General features: G+C 42.7%; 1 protein-coding gene across 3 annotated transcripts in view; it reads right to left on the minus strand.

Annotated features, from left to right (window-relative positions):
- Positions 1-1,452: 1,452 nt before the first annotated feature.
- Positions 1,453-20,393, minus strand: part of PITPNC1 (phosphatidylinositol transfer protein cytoplasmic 1) — a 78,153-nt gene continuing 59,212 nt past the window's right edge. For 2 of the 3 annotated variants that reach the window (XM_041409533.1, XM_041409532.1), the window contains exons 7-9: positions 12,893-13,048; positions 12,121-12,184; positions 1,453-5,665 (exon numbers count right to left, since the gene is read on the minus strand). In XM_041409533.1, the coding sequence (XP_041265467.1) occupies positions 5,406-5,665; positions 12,121-12,184; positions 12,893-13,048 (480 nt within the window). In that variant the 3' untranslated portion in view covers positions 1,453-5,405. Of the gene's footprint in view, positions 5,666-8,742; positions 8,862-12,120; positions 12,185-12,892; positions 13,049-20,393 lie in introns of all 3 variants that reach the window. The other variant, XM_041409534.1, reaches the window with a different exon arrangement.

Here is a 20,393-nt window from a genome sequence, read left to right on the forward strand (position 1 = left end):
GCGAGAGTTGGCGCGGCGCGCGCGCGCGCCCCCGCGTGACCCGGCCGCTGCGCTCCGAAGGTGTCCGGTGCTCTGAGGGCTGAGCGCTGAGGAGAGCGACAGCAGATGGCCGCGGGACAGCGCCCCCCAGCGGGGCGCTCAGGGGCCCGCGGGCACTGCCCTCACTGGGGGTCCCCGGGGCCCTCCGAGCCCATCGCTCCCCCGGCGGGGCCGGCCGTGCGCTAATGAGGGCTCAGATTTACCTAATGAATGAGTCACGTGCGGATGAAAGGGGTCATGTCGGTGGTAATCAGGGTCACGTGTATGCTAATGAGACCGTCACGTGCGCGCCAGTGTGCCCGGGGACGGGCGGTAAAGGCTCCGCTGGGGCGGGGCTGCCCCGGGCCCGGGCCCCGTGCGGCACGGGGGGAGTGTCCCCGGGGCAGCGGCACGGGGTGGGGGGAGAGGGGGGATTGTCCCCGGGGCAGCACGGCCCGGCGCCGCTGACAGCGCAGCCGCAGGGTCCCATTCGGGTTTTCACCGCTGTGTATTTTCCTGTGCAGGGCGTTCAGTGTGCGCAGAGCTCGGTGCGGCCCTGCCCGGGAATAGGAGCCCGTCCCCGGGGCAGCACGGCCCGGGCCCGCTGACAGCGCAGCCGCAGGGTCCTATTCGGGTTTTCACCGCTGTATTTTCCTGTGCAGGATGTTCCGTGTGCGCAGAGCTCGGTGCGGCCCTGCCCGGGAATAGGAGCCCCGGCTGTGAGCGGTCAGTGCGGGTCGCTGGGCGCGGGCGCTGCCCCGGCTGCTCACGCACAGCTGGCTCCGCGGTGAGCCGAGATGTCCCCGGGGCTGCCCGGGCTCCGTCCCCTCTGAGCCGTGCAATTTCCAGTGTAAAACACTTCCAGTCCCCTCTTTGTTCCCCCTGCCCTGTCCCACGCTGCCCGGAAGCTTTTCCCTCCTGAATGAGCGCTGCCGTTCCTCTGGAGCAGGGACAGCTTCGTTTCTATGGAGGAAGTCTCTGTGTAAGAGCTTATAAAGAACCCTTGTGCAAGGGAAACTTCTGTTGACTGAAATGAACTGACTTGGAGACAAGCCTGAGAGGATTCGAGTGGTCTCTTTTCCAGTATTTTCCAGTTGCTTGGTACAACACTGAGCTGCCAAACCCTGCATAAAGAATTAGATTCCCCAATGAAAAACTTCCTTGTCGACCAAATGGCCATTTACAAGTGAATGGGCTAATGCCAGACCGATGGGGCACCTGCCCCGGTAAAACCTTTACGGAGCTGGAGCACAACAGAACCCAGGAGAGGCTGTAAGTGCTTTAAATTTTCCTCACAAAGTTAATTCTTTGTGCTATTTAATTTTGAGGAAGTGACTTGCAGAGCTGGGGTAGAAATGTCGATGTTACTTGTTAATGAGGAGGTTTCTGCTTACAGGAGACCCAGTAAGAGAAAACAGCCACGGTTGTAAAGAATAGTTGTTGGTAGTTTATTTACAACAAAATGCAACGAAAAATACAATATTAAAAATAATAAATAACTTGGAAAAAACCAGAAACTAAGTGATATGAGAAAAATGACAGTCAAATTCTCCTGCTGAGCCTTGCACTATTGAACGTGCAGAGCAAATCAAGACTTGGTCCTTCTTTGACAGTGGTGATGCATTGCCTGATGTTGCCATCAGTGCTCTAAATAAAAAGAAATTAATTACTGGACATAACAGAATCACGTGGAATTATCACAGAAATGAAATAAACCAGTAAAACCTGCTTCAGTGACACCACAAAACTACAGGAGATCATAATTCAATGACCATGCTGTTCATTTAAAGCAAAACATTGTTAGACTTATTTAGCAATTTTAACTTACACATAGAAAACCAAGTCCAAACAATGGCAACAGAAAATCTCCTATTGACAAGATTTTGAATTCTCTCTTACTGCACTCACTAATTCATAAAAAGCATATACATTTGGCTTATTTCAAAGGATAACACATTGTTTTGAAGTTATAGTGCAGCAAGCTTCAAAGCAGTTTTAGCAAAGTATAGCGGTCTTGTTACAAACTGAAATTCAAGGAACAAATATTTCAGTTTCAAAGTCTCTACAGCAGCAATTAATGCAAATTGGCTACTAGATGTCACAAAATCACCTTCCAGAATAATCAAAAAAGCCAAAGAAGAAGGTCAAATAGTTTCTTTCCATAGTATTTATCCAGTCCTTTACAAAATTAACCATTACATTCATAAGAAATCCCATTAAGTACATGTTTCAGGAACAACTTTTGTAGGTCCCTCCCTTTTTGATTTTTTGGGAGATTGACCCTTCTGAAGCTGCACTGAATTGCCAGTTGTTTTGTAATGATTGTTCCATCCAAAAACCACAAAAGTAGAAGCAGAGCCTGGAGGTTTTCATAGAAACCTGAACAAACTCATCACAGTTTTTGCTCTGTACTGTATTCTCCTTGATAAAAAATTCCTTGCCAAGTCCTAGCAGAGCTGCATCACGGGGTTCTTGTCACTGTGGCAGAGAAGAGGAACACAGGCTGTGTTCACCAAGCTCTGAGGCTGCAGCCAGTAAATAATCACAGCGTTTATTTTTGCAAACAAAGTGAGGAACACCTGCAAAACTCTCGATTTTAATCCTAATAAACGTGTCTGAAAACACAAGAGTAAAGGGAAAAATCAGCACTGAAAACAACCCCTTCTCCTCAAGGTGTTACACTGATATACCCAGACCTTCCTTCTCATTTCATTTAATTTCATTTCATGTGTGCCTGCTGGGAATATTCTAGAAAAAGCTATCTTACCCTAAATAGCAGCCAACCAAACAGAAAAAGGCATTTAAAGATCCTGTCATTGAGCAGATGGGTGATGACTGCTGGGGAAAGCAAGGCAGAACTCAGCACTAGGCACTTCCACAATCAGTGAAAACCTGGGGTATTCTTATCCAAAGCAGGGACACATTACAGATCTTTTAATTGGCCTTGATTGGGCAGCAGCACAGGCAGAGTGGCTGCTCCTGACCCTGCCAGTGTGGGGACACTCAAGCTGGGCACAGCAGGGAGAGTCCTGTCACTGACACTGCAGGATCTGTCTCTCTGTTACATCTCCACCAGGCAGATGTTCCAATCTGTCCTGTTTAATGATTTTCACAAATTACTTGTCCCCAAACCTACTTAATATAACGATCAATGTATTGGAAATCCGTCAGTTAAATACGAGTAAAGATGGAACTGCTGTGGTCTAATTACCTGTGTCAAAGCCAGATTCCAAAATGTGAATAGAAACAGTCACGTGTGAGCACCAGGACACTGAGCAGAGCTGAGCAAGTTTGTCTTGGACAGATTAAAAATCCACTGAAACAGACTTTCAGGTGGAGCAGACCTGAACTATTTCTGTGTGGGCCAAAGTCAGGCAATGAGAAAAGAACCAAAATATGTTTTATGTTTTTAAAGGTTTCCCTTTGCTGCCAATGTTCCAATGTTGATACTAAATAGTAACAATAAAAAATTACACATGATCCTAGGATTCCATAATGTGCACCCTTGTTAAGCTGAAATCATAAGCCAATGTAGGAAAGTTTTGTTTTCAGTATTACAGCAGCTTCTTTTTAAACAAAACAGCATCACCCATCAGGTCAGCCATGAGTCAGAATTACCAGCTCTGTGAAGAAAAGCAAAGCCAAGCATGGACAGGACATAGGAAAATGCAGGAAGTCAGACCACAGCAAGCCTGCAGAGAGCTCCTGGATTTTGCTGGCTGCAGGATTTTCACTATCAGACAAATGAACACTTGTTTCAGTGCAGGTTAGCAGTGGAATTACTTCTGCTCCAAAAACCTCCCCCTAAATACCACTCATTCCACAAAACTTGTGCTGCAGCTGCAGCCAGCGAGGAGCTCAGTGCATTTCAGCCACTGTGCCCCAGGTTTGGGCACCCCCAAAGTCAGTGTTCAATATTCAGGGACAGCTCAGCTCTGGAGAAGTTTCTTTTTTCCTCCATCCATGAACTGTCAGTGGTGGCACAAAGTATCACCCACTGGGATCATGATTCAGGTAGGAGCTGTCATTCCCTGGGAATTGAACAGTGGCTCACTGATGTCACCAAGAGAAGGAGCTGCAGCAGCCATCGAGCAGCAGCTTGTGTGGAGGAGAGCAAAGTGTCCCACAGAGGGGGCAGCGAGGAAAGGGTCTCACCCAGTTCATGCTTTGAAGAGGAAGGAAGGAAGAGACCACTCCTGCCATTTATTTTTCTCCTTCTCCCACCATCTACACTTCCCTCTGGGAAACATCCTTGTCAGCAATTGAATTCCTGAGATTGAGGAGTGATTTCACACACACACACACCAGGAAGACCACTTCTGGTTCCTCGACAGCACCCACGACTGGTTTGCTTTTTGAAGTGACTGATTTTGTCCCCCTTCCCCAAAGGAGGCAGTGCCTGGACCCAGCTCTCTGTCAGATTGTTCTGTTTAGCAGAGATGCGAGGCAGGAAGAAAAAGGAGTCTCCTGTTTTCTTCCCTTTGCATTCAAGGTCTCCCAGCCTGACTACTGCTCTTCATCCAGCGAGGAAAAGACAGAATTCATTGCTTTTGTTTCTCAACTGGCACAATTCAGCTTTTTCCAATGCCACAGAACACCACTGATGAACACCAACACTCTGAGCTCACAAAAGGACAGGGGAGAGCTAGTAAAATACATTATCTACAAGAAATAGGTGGTTCCTGTTACAAATTCTGTGCAAGGTAGAAATAGTTCAATGGCCTCAAAGTCAGTATAATTAATTACAACTGGGGCTTTGATACAGTGATATTTTAGGTTTGAAAATATTTGTGTTTCGTGTTTTAGGCCCCAAATCCTGAGTCATATTAAGCAAAATGTGGATCTGTTGGTGTTCAAGTACAATGAGTTACAGGTCAAAGGTTTATGAACACAGGAGAAGCCTGAGAGTGGGAAAGATTTTAAAATTTGTTATAAAAGAAGAAAATGGAAGGGTTTTTTTTTTCTGTTAACCCTGCATTCTAGTTGGCACTACTTTGCCTCAGAAGTCCTTGGCAGATTTACTTAATACCTACTCCTAATTATAAATGCTGTGACCTAGATGAGGGTTTGCAGGCAGAATACTGCTACTGAAAGATTGGTTTTCGTTTATAGCATCCCCTCAGACTGTTCCATTGGTGTCAGTAAGATGCACCATATGGCTTGAAACACTACTTTAGGAATATATAAACTACTTTCTCTTGCATGCACTTTTCAGAAGGTTTTAAGGATCAAGTCTGAGGAAAGGAGTCATCTTTCCACACCGGAAAGATTATCTGAAACAAACAAAAAAACCAACCAACAAACCACCACGACCTTGGTAGCAATTGAGTTATGTCACTCTTCCTGTGGCAGACATGGCTTATCAGGAGGAAACATGCAGGGTTAATTTAAAAGGTTTTTTTTGATGGATCTGGAAGAGTGAGAGTTTCTGGAGCAGACTTTTTCCGAGGCCGATCTTTGGGAACTGTTAGGAAGTCAGGAGCATCTGTGGAGAGAGGGGTTGATGGAGCACTAGATGGAGCACTGCGGGTTGAGGAAGGCGTGGAAATGCTAGAGATAGATATTGCCGGTGGGAAAATCCCAATCTTCTTGTTGGTAGCTTCCTGAGTGGCTCGTTCAAACTCTCGGACTTCATCCATTGTCATGTCTTCAACGAGAAGGAATGAAAGACAAAGGCATGTTAGAATAATTTCAAATAATCACTTCATTAACTCAGTTAAACTACTTCCATCCAAATCCTAAAGCAGGGAATGACTGCTTATCATGCATCTCATTAAGAGATTCTCCGCATGAGTGCCTCCGCATTGTGGGGCGCTGACTGGAGCACAATGAACACAATGTAAAGGAAACAAAGTTTTAAGTACATTAATCACGTACTAATGGTTCCTCTACCTGGGTCTGAGCCGAATAAAGATTGCCGCCTCTGGGATTGCTGGGAAAATCCAGCTATTCCACAGGCAACTAAAGAGTACATTTGGATACAGTCAGCAGGTAGCATTTTTCAGAACTTCAAACAAAATACAACTGAAAGAGGGTTAAGTTTTTCATTTAGATTATAAGGCCAAGTGGGCAAAGGCTTGTCATGGTTTGTTCATCTGCTGTAATTATCAAGGGATGAAAAATTCTCTCTCCTTCCATTGACTTGAGCTGCAGCTTCATGAAAGGACCGAGCCTGTTCTGCTTTTCCGCTAATAAAGCCTAAAGAATTCGCTCTCCCTTTGCAAAGCCGCACCATTCAAAGCCATGCTTCCAACTTTCCACCCGCAAACTGCACTTAAACCCCTGCGGGCAAGTGACAGATGCACGGCTCAGTTCCCTGCGACCCGAGGGAAAGGTGAGGGGCTAAGGGCCCCCGGGAAAGCCGGGCGGGCAGGCCGAGCCGGAGGTGTCCCGGTGCCGCCGAGCCCCGCAACAGGGCAGCGCCATCCCAGCGCCATCCCAGCGCCATCCCAGAGCCATCCCAGGCCATCCCAGAGCCATCCCAGAGCCATTCCAGCGCCATCCCAGTGCCATCTCTGAGCCATCCCAGCGCCATCCCAGGCCATCCCTGTGCCATCCCTGCACCATCCCAGCGCCATCCCTGCACCATCCCTGCACCATCCCAGGCCATCCCTCTGCCATCCCAGCACCATCCCTGCACCATCCCAGCGCCATTCCAGGCCATCCCAGCGCCATCCCAGCACCATCCCTGCGCGGAGCCGGGCGTGCGGAGCCTCTGATAAACCCCAGCGAGTGACATCTGCTACCGACGGGGAAGTTGAGCAGAAAATCAGCAAGGCTCTTCTGGAACCTGCTGCTCCATGTCTGCAGTGCCTGCAAGACGCCCACCGAGCCAACTGAAGGCAGTGTTAAGATTTTTGCTGAATGTCAAGTTAAATTCATCAATTTGAAGTATTCCATTAGACCATTTATAGATTCTTTGAGCCACATAAGCTCAAAAATGTAGAACTAAAACCAGTAGTATTTTAATCAATTAAGGAGTCTCACATATTCGAGTGTCTGAAGCACAGGACTGGCAGTGGGGATTACCAAATTTGTGACAAAATCCCATCCTTTCAGGGCACTGATGCTTTTTACCCCTGCCCAGCTGCAGACGTGCACCCTGGCTGTGGAAGCAGCTTTCTGTTGTGTTCCAACATCACATGAGATAAACAAAAGCGTGCATGGTGCTGGCTGCCTTCGCTCCCCCCTGCACCACATTCCAGGGACCTCTCCAGCCCACACTGGCATCATTAGGAGTGAGAATCTGCCTGTTGCAGATCTGACAGAAGTGCTGGCAATAAACAGATGGTCCCAGGAGAACTGTACCTACTCATGTTGGAGAGAGGTTTGAACCTGTTTTGCTGGTTTACATTTCATTTCACACCCTGTAACAGTGGGTGAGCATTTCTGCACTCAAAGTGTCCCAAATCCTGCTGAAATCACAGGGATTTTGATTGAGGAATTCTGTATGACAAGAACCAAAAGCTGTCTTGGACAAATGAAGGGGACAGGAAGGTTTCTCAGTGCACTGTCCTTTGAAGTGAAGTCTTACTGAATGGAGCCTCCAAGACTCTTTATTTTCAATTCAGACATTAAACACTTCAATTGACTTCTACTTTTTAACCTATAGTTTCTTTAATTTCCTTCTGCTGTAATATACACTCAAGTAAAACAGCCCTTACACTGAGCTAGGAAGACTCAGGTTCACTTTCTTTTCTTTCATTGATAACAACTTCTGTTCTGACCTCAGTGACAGTTTTTCCACATGGAAACTACAGGTGGCAGACTTCATTCAGAACCAAATCCTGAAGTGTAGAGCCAAAATCTGAACTAATTCTCTGCTAAGGAGTAACCTTGATGTCAGTGAAGCTGCTGTGTCACTAGCACAAGAATTACCTTCCCAGGGGCTATGCAGACAACATCTCCTCAGGCTGGGGCCAGCTGGCACTGAGCAAGAGCCAAGGAAAGACTTGGAGCCCTTCAAGCCTTGCCCCACACTGACTTCATGACTAAAACCAGCACTGAGATCCACAGCACCATTAGCAGAAATAAAGGAATAATGACATTTCAGGAGCAAGGGCCACTGGATCTTCTCAATTTGCAAAGAGTATCAGCCTCTAAATTTAGACCTCTAGTTGTGGAGCCCAAATTAGGTAATTAAGCACTTTATGAAATCTCCAGATTTTGAACCAGAGAACTTACACATAAACCTGCCCTTTTCCATAAACTGTTACATACTTCTGAAAATACTTCCCACCTTGTTGGTAGCTAACCAATGATGGTGACATTAAAGTTACCTTGAAAAGAGTGAATAACTCATTAGACTTTTTTTTTCCTGGTGAAAGAAAGAATCTTGTGAGTCCCATAGAAGTTTTCCACTCCCCATGTTCTTGGCTTTTTGACTAGACCACTGTGAACTCCTGCATTTTTTAACTATTCAAAGAATAGAAAGTAAAAATCCTCTTTAACCTCCTCTTTATGCATCCAACTGAAATTTGAGCATTGTGTTTTCCTGGAAGCCAGGGAGCTGTATATGAGCCCAACCCCACCCTCCCTTACATAACTGGCAGGGTTACAGTGCAAACCAAAGGTAGGATTGCACTTCATGGAGAAAGATTCTGTTCTTATTGAAGCAAAACCTCCCCAGAATTCCACTGACTGATCAGCAGTTGGTTGCTCTTTTCTGGTCTGTGCAGATGCATTGGCTGAGGATGGGCAATATGTTTTAAAAATTAGACATACTCTTGCTTTGGCATGGCTCTCTATTTCATCCACAGTAGATGAATGTTGGTTGCAAACTTTAATGTTGGTTTTTTCATGCATATTTTTCTCGTATTCTCGAACATCATCCATAGTCATATCTGTAAAAAGTTCAAAATTGTTGGCATTTTCCATTGATTCAGTGCAAACTTAATTTTTTTTTTCCTAAGGAGAAGGTTCTAGGAACACAAAGTCTTTCAGCAGAAGCCAACAAAGGATTTTTTAAAAAGCAAGGAGCAACTAGCTTTATGAAAATTGCCTCATAAAGGTAGTTGTGTCAGCCAAGGAAGGTGCGAGGTTAAGTCAAAGGGAGTCAGAGAACAGGAAGGAGTGGAAATTTTTTAGGAGTATCCGTGTGATGTAAGGTAGGCAGGAAGTACTGAAGTGCAGGCCTTGACAAAGGCCAAGATCTTCTAAAGAAATTTTAGAAGATCCTTTGGAACAAAGGATAGATACAGAAATATTAGAAATATTTACTTACCTTTCCAGCACTTGCAAAAAGAGTTTTTGTTAACTTTGCATTGTACATCTCATAACCAGAAAAACTGTTAGTGTTAGAGCCCACACCAGTTTAGATTCCAGAAACTAACACTTAAACTGGCAAGTGAATTAATAGTGACAAGTTAATGGCTATGTAGCCTCAAGCAATTGAATGAATGATGAAAATTAGAAATATCCCTCAAATGAGGCTGATCCCAGCAGCAGGATCACTGAGCACTGCCCAGCCTGCTGGGGGTGTCACCCAGCACAGCCTGTCAGGTGTGGAACACCAGGCAATGGTTAACACCTTTAACAGGATTTGTCATCAACCACAAGTCCAGCAAAAACATAAAGAATCCAGTAATTGACCTGTGATTCTTCTGAGTATTCCCATGCTTTCCATAAATGCACTGGGGAGTGAGGAGTCAGAAGAGGAGCAGTGTCAGAGTTTGGTCTGTTCTTTACGATGCTTTGGTAGCTTCAGAGCCTCGTAAAAACAGCCACCAACTTTGGACTCAAAACACTCAAAGAGCATTTTATTAGCACAGTCTGCTTGCAACTGGGTGCCCCTTTGGTCATGCACTGTGATCTGCTCTTGGGGCTCCCATATTCCTCAAGTTTATGATGAGCCACTGGGATTTGGGAATTCTTGTATCACACCACTCCCTGTTCTGTGCTGTGAGGCTCCTGCTGCATTTTATGATGCAGCTTTTAAGGCAAGATACAACTTCAGCTGTTGTAGTGGCAGCATCATGTCATAATTCATCAGTAAAAAGAAATGCAGTCTAAAATTTTGATCAAGGAATTTGAAAAGGAAACATGGAACACCCCTAGCTCATACTCTTTCAGTCTTTTACTGTTGTCTGGAATGAGAAACAAGCTCAGAAGCTGTGTCAGTAACATGCTGGGATGCACTCTGCCAAGCACAGAACATGCTCTTTATTAGTAAGTAACACTGAGAAAATAGAATTTCTTAATAATAAAGCTAAGTAGACTTTAGTAAATTAAATGACAAAACACATTCATACTTACAGGGTCAGTAACAGCAACCAGTCATTAACATAACACATTCTTTATTACACTGATTATTTGATTCAGTTTAGCTGACTACCATAATCTCCAGGTCTTTCTCAAACTTTCATTTCAAAAGGTGTTAATAGACACTTAAAAATATATTTTCGATGCTAGATTATTATATCTATTTTATTAAGCCCAGATTTTTATGTTTTGTACTTAGGCTGATAATTAAGCTCTTAAAAATATACTGTATTAGTAAAAAGGCTCACTCTGACAAGGAAAATCCACAAGATAATTGTGTATCACAATATTTCATCTGTGGAAAGAATATTTTTGGTAGGGAGATTTTAGACTTAGGAGGGGAAAATTCATAGTGAAATGTTTTTGAGCTAAACCTACTTGGTATGTTTAACTTCATGGCTATTCATTTGTCATCATTATCAGTAACTGCTAAAGTGCAGCTGACACTTTGCTCCTCAGTAATATTTTCCATCTCTCACTGTATAGATATTTTGGGTAGACTGGGAGCAAATTTATGGGCTCAATTTTTACATGAAGTCAGGCTGTTTTATTTAAAGTTACCAGTTTCCCTGACTTGGTACAGGAAAATAGAATGGATTGTTCTATTTCAGGTAAAAAAAAGAAAAAAAAGAAACAAATCTAAAATTTAAAAAAAAAAAAATAGCCTTGAAGAACTCTCTCACTGGATATAAAATTCTCTCACTAATTTACAGCTATCCCAATAGAAAAAGATATTTTTAGCAGTTTCAGTATTTTTATGACCATTACAGCATAAGATTTTCATGCAGTATTAAATTTATAAGAACACTGTGATTGCAAAAGCAATTTTTTTCCTATTTCCAAACAATGAGCCCACTGAGTTGGTGGCTACACTCCAGTGCAGGGCTGTGACACCTCTGAGATGTGTTTGCAGCAATGACTGTTCCTGAGCAATGCACAATGGTTCTGAGCTCTGGTGAGAGAGATGTCCCTCACCCACGAAATGCCCAAACTGGTGTTTCCTGAAGCTTGAGGAGGGCCTAAATAAACATTCTAAATATATTGCCAAATTCCTATGGTATTTCCATGGCCTATTTCAGAGCCTGTTTTGAGAGTAGCTGTGGTGATGGATATGTCTTACAGAAAATGCATGTAAAAGGTACAAAGCCAGTGAGCTCACTTTAGACAGTGTGATTTCTGGTTTTATATTCAGATTGCTCTGTTCTGCTGGAAGTGTCCCTATTCCCACAGCTGCCTCATGGGCTCCCAACACTTTGTGCATGCAGCTGCTGCTGAATCAGACCCTGTAGGATTTATGCTCATGTACATCTTTTTCAGAAAAGCTCCATCTTTTCTTTGTTGCAATCCATATCAATAGCTTAAAACTTTCCTAAAAAGCTGGAAATGTGTTGGGTCAGAGGCCTTGGGATTTTGCAGTATGGAAATGGCTGCAAGTTAAGGCAGCCTTAAGAAGAAGTTTTGTTCAAACCTGCATGAGGTTCTCCATACAGACAACTCCTGCCTGCAGTGCAGGTCAGGGCACTGGTGCAGGTCCACTGACATGCTGGGATGGAAAGGCATCCCTGGCTGCTGCCTGAATCCCCTGGGCATCCCAGGATGCCCAGCATCCCTGGAAGGGTCCAAGGCCAGGCTGGATGGGCAGCCTGATCTAGTGGAAGGTGTCGCTGACCATGGCAGGGGGTGGAAGGAGATGATCTTTAACATCTTTAACATGGTTCCACCTCCTCCATGAACAATTCACCTTAGGACCTGACGATCCATGGAAGCAGATGGGAACCTGCAGTTAATTGTCCCAGGTTTGTGTCAGCCCCCTGAAAGGGGCTGGCTCTGGAGGACACTCACCATACCACTCATCCACCCAGGCAAACGCCTGCCGGTGACCGATCAGGAGGATGTCTCTGACCACCTGCAAACAAGGAAAGGGTTAAAGGCCTCAGCAGCAAAAAACATCTCATCTCTGTCGTTCAACAGGATTGAGAGTGAGAAACCCTCTGGCAGTTCTGTGTCTAAAAAGAAAGTAATTCTGGCTCTGAAGGGCTCCTAGTCCAGCTTCCCACTGGAACTGGATCTGTTGCCAGCACTGAATCATGGCTTTGACTAGCAAGGAATCCATTTGGGAATGTGTAGAGATTCCACTAATCTTTGGCCAATTAGACATTCTGGACCTCTTCTTTTCCCTTCTAAGTTTTTCAAACATGTAGAAGGTCAATACTATGAAAAATTTTATCACCTTGTAGTTATGCTATTCATTAATTGAATTTTTAGTAGATTGATTGGAAAACTTCCCCACTGTCTGTTTCTCAGGGATTCTTCACCTCACTGCTGTGTGTATGGGACCCCTGTGTACTCAGAAATACTTCAGCTCATACATTGGTCACAGCACTGAAAATGTTATTGATAGTTTTTCTCAACCTTAGGCCTGAGCAGCTCTGGGCTTTGTCACGTTTGTACCCAGAGTGAAGTCCTGGGCTCTGCTCCAGCTCTTTGAGACCTTGTGAGAGGTCTGAGCAGACTGGGCCGAGCTCCCAGGCTTCTCCACAGCCGTGGCCACATTCCTGTGAGTGCTCCAATTCTGCTTATGTGAAGGATAAGGAACAGCTCCTTTTTCACTGACCTTGTGTACAAATTGCTCTACTCTGGTTTGAAGTCCCCAGACTTCAAATTTCACAGTCACAAGTTTGTAGGAACACATGATTGGCTGATGGGTCTCTCTCCAGCCTTCTTTCAATTGGCCTCTCCCAGTTTTCTGTGACTTGAAGTATTTGGGATCCTGCAAAACAAAGAAAACATACAGGGAAATGCAGGAGGGGAAGCTGTGTTTGTCAGTTTGCTAAAGTAAAAGTTGTGATAAGACACAAAACATGCTAATAAACATTATGAACAAGTAATAGGAAATTGACTATTAAAATGCAGTAGGATATCCTAAAATCCAAGCCTGGCAGTGAATCAATGGCAGCATATTCTTGGAGATGCATTGACAATCATATCATCCAGGATGTCTTCTGCTGTGAGAAAATCTGTTATTGCAAGTCATTACAGTGCAGTGCACTCCAAGGGTTATTTATGGCATTGGAAAAAAAAAAAAAAAGGAAAGAAAAAAAACCTGGCTTCTTCAGAGCCTGCTTTTCCACTGCCCCTTGGTGTGAACTGCTTGTATGTTCCACCTGTGCCTGTCTCCTGAAATTGTGTCCAGTTGGAGCTTTGACACTTCAACACTGACCCTGACAATGCCACCTTCAGTTTAAGTGCACTTGTTCATCCTAAGCTAAGTAGGAAACTCCTGCAGTTTATCCATTTCTGGTTATAACTAAGTTATGAGCAGACAATGAGTAATCCCAGCTCTGTTTCTCTTTCAGTAACTGGGAAATGAAAGAAACTACAACATTGAAATTACAACATAATTTCATAAAACCATTAAAGTCATTAGTTCATCTTTTTAAAGTTTACATTCATCTGTAGTAGATACAGTTTTATCTATGAAAGTGTTATTTTCCATATTGGTTTAATTCTATTTCCCTTTATGTCCAATCCTGCTAATTATATCTTGTAAATAGAAATAATTTATGGTTAAGTACTGGTTGTCAGAACTTGAAAATTATGTCATTTCAGAAAATTCATAGTGGAGCTTCTAAAATCTGTCCTGAAGAGTAACCAGCAGTGCTCAGCTGTGTTCTTTCTCCAGTGCTGAGGTCTGGGAAGATCCTTTGTAATAAAAGTAGTTAATCATGTACTTAAATAGTGCTTAAATTATGCATTAAATGGATGACAATCAGGAGAAAAACCACAAAAAATTGATAACTACTCTGATCTTCATTTTGCTTCATTCAGTGTGAATTTATGTATCACCCAGCATTCCTGTTCCCTACTGTTCAGTTATCTCTTGACTTCTGGTTTTATCCTAAACTGAAGCTCTGCCATTAAAGTTCTCTCCAAAGCTCTGATGATAGTCTTTCCTCCCTGTGAAAGTCACTGCTTTTATTGCTGACACAGGCTTTGCAAAGGGGAGACTTTGAGCTCACAGTATAATAAGGTTTCAATGTTAAATCACCATAAAAACACTTCAGCATCATCATTTATCAGAGCAACACCCCCTGTACAGCACAGCTCATGGTCACAGGCTGCTGCCAATCTTCTCACCCAGCAAAGCTCAACCACAGATGGATCTACACATTTTCTGTTTGAAAGAGCTGTTTAATAATTGATCATTGCCTGAAGCAATCAATGTAATAATAACACCAATAAAAAGAAAAAAGGGAAGAAAACATAATATTCAGAAAGACATAACATTCTAGTTGGAGGTTCCTTAAGAAAAGAAATCATTACAGAAAATATGATATCGAATATGCTTGCAAAATATTCCACTGTGAAACAAGAATCTCTAAAAAGGAAAATAGTTTCCTATAGGTCAGGGGCTGCTGTTTTTTACACACACACACAGTGCTGGTGTGATGGAGCCATTGCCTTGATTCAGCATTTCAGATACACACTTTAATAATTCTGAGTGTTGTCCTTTACAGTCCTTCAGAGATAACCAGAACTATAATGGAATAACTTCAGTGCAGTCCAAAGGGATTTAGTGTAATCAATTTGAGTCAGTATCAAATATCAAGAAATTCTAACAAAAAATGAAATAATTAATAACTGCCTTGCATCACTGCTCCTTCCCAAGTTTTATGGGTTGGGTCTGGTTTGGTTTGGTGAGTTTAACAGACAGGGGGGACAGACAAGGGGACACACAGTGGGAATCACTCTGAACTTGGCGGCCCACAAATCACCCACCAACTGTGTGGTAAATGCAACTGATCCATGACATCACTCCCAGGTGCAAATTCCCTTAAGAGCACCCAGAGATGGCACCTCTGCATCCCTTAATCCTGTCCCTTCTTCTTGAAGGACGTGAGGATTAGTCACAAATTGGCTGGAGAGCTCCACGGGAAGAGCCAGTTCAGCAACTCACATCAAACAGCTCTTGGGGAAATTCCTGCCTCTCTGGAAACATTAACATATTGATACTATAAAACTGCAGACTATGAATGGAAGCCAGGCCTCAGAGGAACAGATTTCCAGCCTGCTGTATGAAAGATCAAGGTGTTAAAGACTTTCCTGAGTGCTTGCTCAGGGAGCTGAGACTCAAAGGCTGCACAAGAGCCAAGCAGGGGGATGCAAGGCACACTGTGACATTGGGCAAAGTCACCTTGAGAATTCCAGGTCTGGGCCATCAGCTCAAAGGACACAAATGTTTGACAGAGGTGAGCTCTTGTAAGGAGCTAATATCCCTGGGCTTTAACCCAGCTGCTAAAAAATTACATGTTTAACAACATCTTGACTATTTTAGAAACACACAAATTCTGTCTCAGCAATTGCTTGTGCTATGGATCATACAAGGAAGCTTTTAGGGGAAGAATCTCTACATTCACCTCTATATTTTTACACTTTTCCTAGCTTCTGCTATTGACCACAGCCATGGGCAGCAGGCCATGCCAGAGGGACTTTGGTGGAACCAGGACTGCTCATCTTCTGCTCTTCAATGCCTGATCCAAAGCCTACTGAAATTAGTGAGAACTTGGACAAGAATGATTTTATGTGCCTTACTCATGGGTTCAAATTGCTAAATTAAGACTCACAACCTGGAATTGTTTCTGCAATTAGGCACAGAAGGTCCTTCTATAACAAAAAAAATGAAGTAGGGCTGATAATTTTCCATTAAAAGCAAACAGAAATTATGCTGGTATCCAGCACTGCTACTCTCGGCAGCACTCATGGCACACGTACTTGAAGCTTTTCTTCCTGTAACAAGAAGCTGTGCCAGCTGAACTTTGCTCTGACCTCACTTTCATGTTATTATTTAGATAATTAATTTTGTGTGTTCCTTATTTTTGCTTTTAAACACCCATGCCTTTCTTCCTAGAGAAGGCATCATCCAAAGAATACTGTGTCTATTCACTATTTTCCCCTTGATTTATCTACTGGCAAAATCCTCAATCTGTTTTAAATGTAATGGCATAGCTAAAATCTTTTTGTTTAAATAACCTTCTTGTCCTTTTATCAGACACAATTTATTAGGAAAGCCCATCTGGCAAATCCTTTTGCTAGAGGAGCAAAACCTACTCTGTATTTGCAATACATTATTGCCAGGTGCAGAGTGATTTAAAAATAGCACTTCTGCCAACAGAGCAGAAACATCATAACCCGTGAGCTGGGCTTAGTTGAGAATGAAATGTAAAATTACAATGAAATAAAAGCCTCTGTATGTGGGATATGGATTCAAACATAGCACTCTCCCAGGTTTTATTACTTAGACCACGAGTCAATGTGTTTATTGATAGAGTCTATTATTTATCATTTAACATTTATTTACTTAACTTTCCTCACGGACGTCACGGGCATCAGACGCGGAATGGTAACGCCCTTTCCAGGAAGCAAACCCAGCACTGGGTTGTTGCAATGCCTTTTCACAATTAATTCTGACCTGTTACTTTGTACTCAGAGTTAAATAATGAAATGCAATTGTTGTTTACAGAAAACCTCCAAATCTGCCTGGCACACTTGCCCTCAGCTCTGCCATGGTACCAGGCCTGATTGGAAGCTGCCACTCCACCCTGGAGCTGGCAGCACCTCCTTGTGTGTGCTGGCAGCCTGCATGGGACACCTCAGCAGCCTTGTCACCCTTCTGTCTCCCCTGGCTGCTTGTGTGGCCCTTCCAGCACGGGCAAAGGTCCCCAGGCTGAACCTGCTGCCAGAGGTGAAAGTGCACCCTGCTTGTGCCACGCATCCCGTCCTCTCCCTGGAAGTAGCCAGATGTCCCTGAAACAGATCCTTCCTTCTCTTTAATGCCTGGATTAATTTTTTCAGACTCCTATGGCAATATCATGGTGCTTTTGAAGTGCAATCATTTTTTTCCCTTTTTATGCTGAAGACCATTTAGTTTCATCTTGAATTTCAGAACCAATCATGGGTCTAATACCTGTCATCTGGCATGTCAGCATCAGCTGTAGTTGCTCCATTTTAGATTTCAGCTTTTATAGCCAGGGCTCGGGAAAGATTTATTGATGTAGAGATGCTATCATAGACATTTATGTGGAGTCATTTTTTAAGGACTTTTAAAAAAATTTCTATTAAATGGTATTTTCTGGAAGATCCAGCTAAATACTTAAGAACTGTAAATATAGGGACAGTTCTGAGTTGTTAAAACATGATAATCCAGCCAGCCTTTATGTAAACTCACACACCAAGTGAGTAAGGAAAAGGAAATGTTTGTACTTTTTCATATCCTTCACTGAACCCCTGTGCTGACACACTTATGGGGGGCTGAAGCAGCTGGGTTATTTCAGCTACCATCATTTAGTGATGTGACAGGGGTTTTGTTACTCTGAAAGCACTTGGACAGGCGTAAGGTGGACCTATCCCAGAGCAGCTGTGCTAAAGGAGAAAAGCCAGCAATGCAAGAAGGAAACTGCAGCAGCTGCATGGAATCTGTTTAGAAGCAGCCTGGAAAGTTTATTCCATTTGTCCAGCTCTCTGTTGCTTTGTTATAAACAGGAAATGAAACATTGTTAATTCTGAGAACTTGAATATGTTTGCACTGAACATTTTGCTCAGTAGCTCACAGCTATGATAAATGTTTCATTTCATGAATGATTCACTGGAGGCCCTCACCCCTCAGCATAGCTCAGCTTTGTTCTTTTCTATATTTCAGACAAATATATCTGTCTGTATAGCTACTGATACATATTCATTGATGCTAAAGTCACAAGGAAATGACTTCACAAAATGTACAACTACTCTTACCCTCTTACCTGGCTGGTACATTCTCTGTACAGAAATACAAAATTTTGTACTTGATGCAATACGTACATCCAGGTTTGGAAAACACATGGCTCCTTACAGATAAACAGGCAAACTTGTTAGCTGGGATCTAGAATCAACCTTGTAAAAAAATCTTGTATTTGAGATGTGGCTACTTCACAATGGAGTTTGTAGGTGGTCATGAAATTAAAAGGAGATCACCTGCTTTAGGACACCTGAATTGCTGCAGTTTCACCTCCTCCAGCCTTCCACAAAGACAGAAATCAGCTCAGCCCCATGACAGAGCTGGGCTCTGAAGGGTTTGTAATAGCTCACAAAGCTGCCTTCTGATTCACTATTGACCTGGTGATTTCAGTCCCCTGTGCACACTGCCAAGCCCTTCATCCTTAAGGGCATCCCAATCACTTGGAGGATTCTGCTCAAGAGATCCCTCAGTGTTACTGGGAGAGGCTCCCTTGGAGTGTCCTGCAATGAAGCAACAGCTCTCCTTAAGCCTCCAGCTAACTGGATTCTTCACTTTTCAATTTTAGTTAATATTTAGAAAGAGAGAAAAGCAAATATGCACACAGTTGAATTCAATCATTTTCCCTTCAGCCAGGACATTTTTGCGGAACATATTTCCCCTCTCAGCACCGGTGAGAATGAGCTGTTCAACTCAAATGGAATATTATACATACAAGGATTATTTACATATTTTGTCTTTTTATGTGTGAATCACTATTATGGAAATGAAAATGGAATCTGTTTTTAAGATTCATGTCAGGACAACTGAAAAACTACATTTTAGATCACAGGTGGGAGGACACAGTGGCTTTGTCCTTCTATCATCAGGCTCGTAAGTCCCAGCACAGAGCAACCAGAGGAAGTACTGTGTGAAGGCTTTAAATTATTTAAGCCACTCTCTAGTATGCAGTATTACAGCTAAATAATGACATTTGCTGTTAAATCTCAAGTATATTTTTAATTGAAGAGGAATGAGCTTTCATCAGGATGTAAAGAAAACTAAAGCTCATTTCTAGAAGCTGCCAAATATGCTGACCCTGATAAAGAACTTGCTTTATTTTAAGCCTGTGAAAGAGCCACCGAAACGAAGAGATTACTGACATGCCTGAAGTTAAAATTGTTCTCATTGGTCTTTCTGGATGGGAGTCAGGGCATTTATCATGTGGGATCTAATTGTTAAATCCTGAGGATTGCACTTAATTTTTAATCTTTAAATTTCGTATCAGCTCAGATTACATGTTTAAAAGCAGGCAAATTGTTGTTATTAGTGCAACTAAAATACCTTTCAAAAGCTTACACAAACTGGGTTTATCGGAAGCTGCTATTTGGGAAACACAAACCCTTTCTCATTTGCATAGAATTCTGATTGAAAACAGACGTAAATTACATTTACAAACATAAATAATCTTTTTATAGTCTCTAAATTATGAAGGAGGCCTCATCAGAAATGGGCATTTGGCTTCATGTTCATCATATGGTAGCATAAAACCCCCAGAGTTTGTAAGCTTTGGAAGGTCCACTATTTTCAATTACTATTAATTCATTATCAATTACAGCATGTACACAGTTAAATACTAAAGGTGTTCTTACTGCTCTGTATGAATTCTGAAACAGAATTTGGTAGTCAACAGAAAAATTATCCATCAGTACAGAAAAAAACAACAGATGCTGGGCTATTTTTGTTGTTTAAAGCCATATAAAATTCCATTTCGCTTGGAATTGGGTTTTTAGATTTGTCTTTGAAAGAGCAAACAAAGACTCTGAAATGCTTTTCTCCTTTAAGATGAGCCTGTTTTTCTGTAACAGGAGATTAATCACAGGGAAATTATGCTTAATAGTTGGCTATTAAAAATGAGCAGGAAAGTTGCAAAACTGGTTGTCACCTTTGTGTTTACAATTTCTGAAGTGCAGAGAATGAGATGAAAAATCTCACAGGATTTCTTTAAGGTACATTCAAATGCTGACCTGTTCCATTAGCAGCTCAGTCCTAAATGGAACCAGAAGCCATGGAACTCAGATAAGATGATGGGACCAATAAGCTGTTTCATGAGAGGTTATATAATTTTTGGTACTAAACAGATAGGTTTCATTATCTAAGGAAAGTAATAAAATTACTTTTCATTCTACTGTAGGCTCAGTTTTGGTTTATGACCCGTACATAACATTCAAAATAGGATCTATATAAATGGAAGATAACAAGTACTCTACATTTTTAGTCTGAAAATCATGTCTCCTATAGTATAGAAATATATTCCTTGGCAAGTCCTCACTTTCTATCCTAAAAATGATTATGTAGTCCCGTTTTA

Source organism: Onychostruthus taczanowskii, unplaced genomic scaffold, assembly GCF_017590055.1.
Source record: "Onychostruthus taczanowskii isolate IOZ18803 unplaced genomic scaffold, ASM1759005v1 scaffold30, whole genome shotgun sequence".
In the NCBI taxonomy this organism is placed as follows: domain Eukaryota; kingdom Metazoa; phylum Chordata; class Aves; order Passeriformes; family Passeridae; genus Onychostruthus; species Onychostruthus taczanowskii.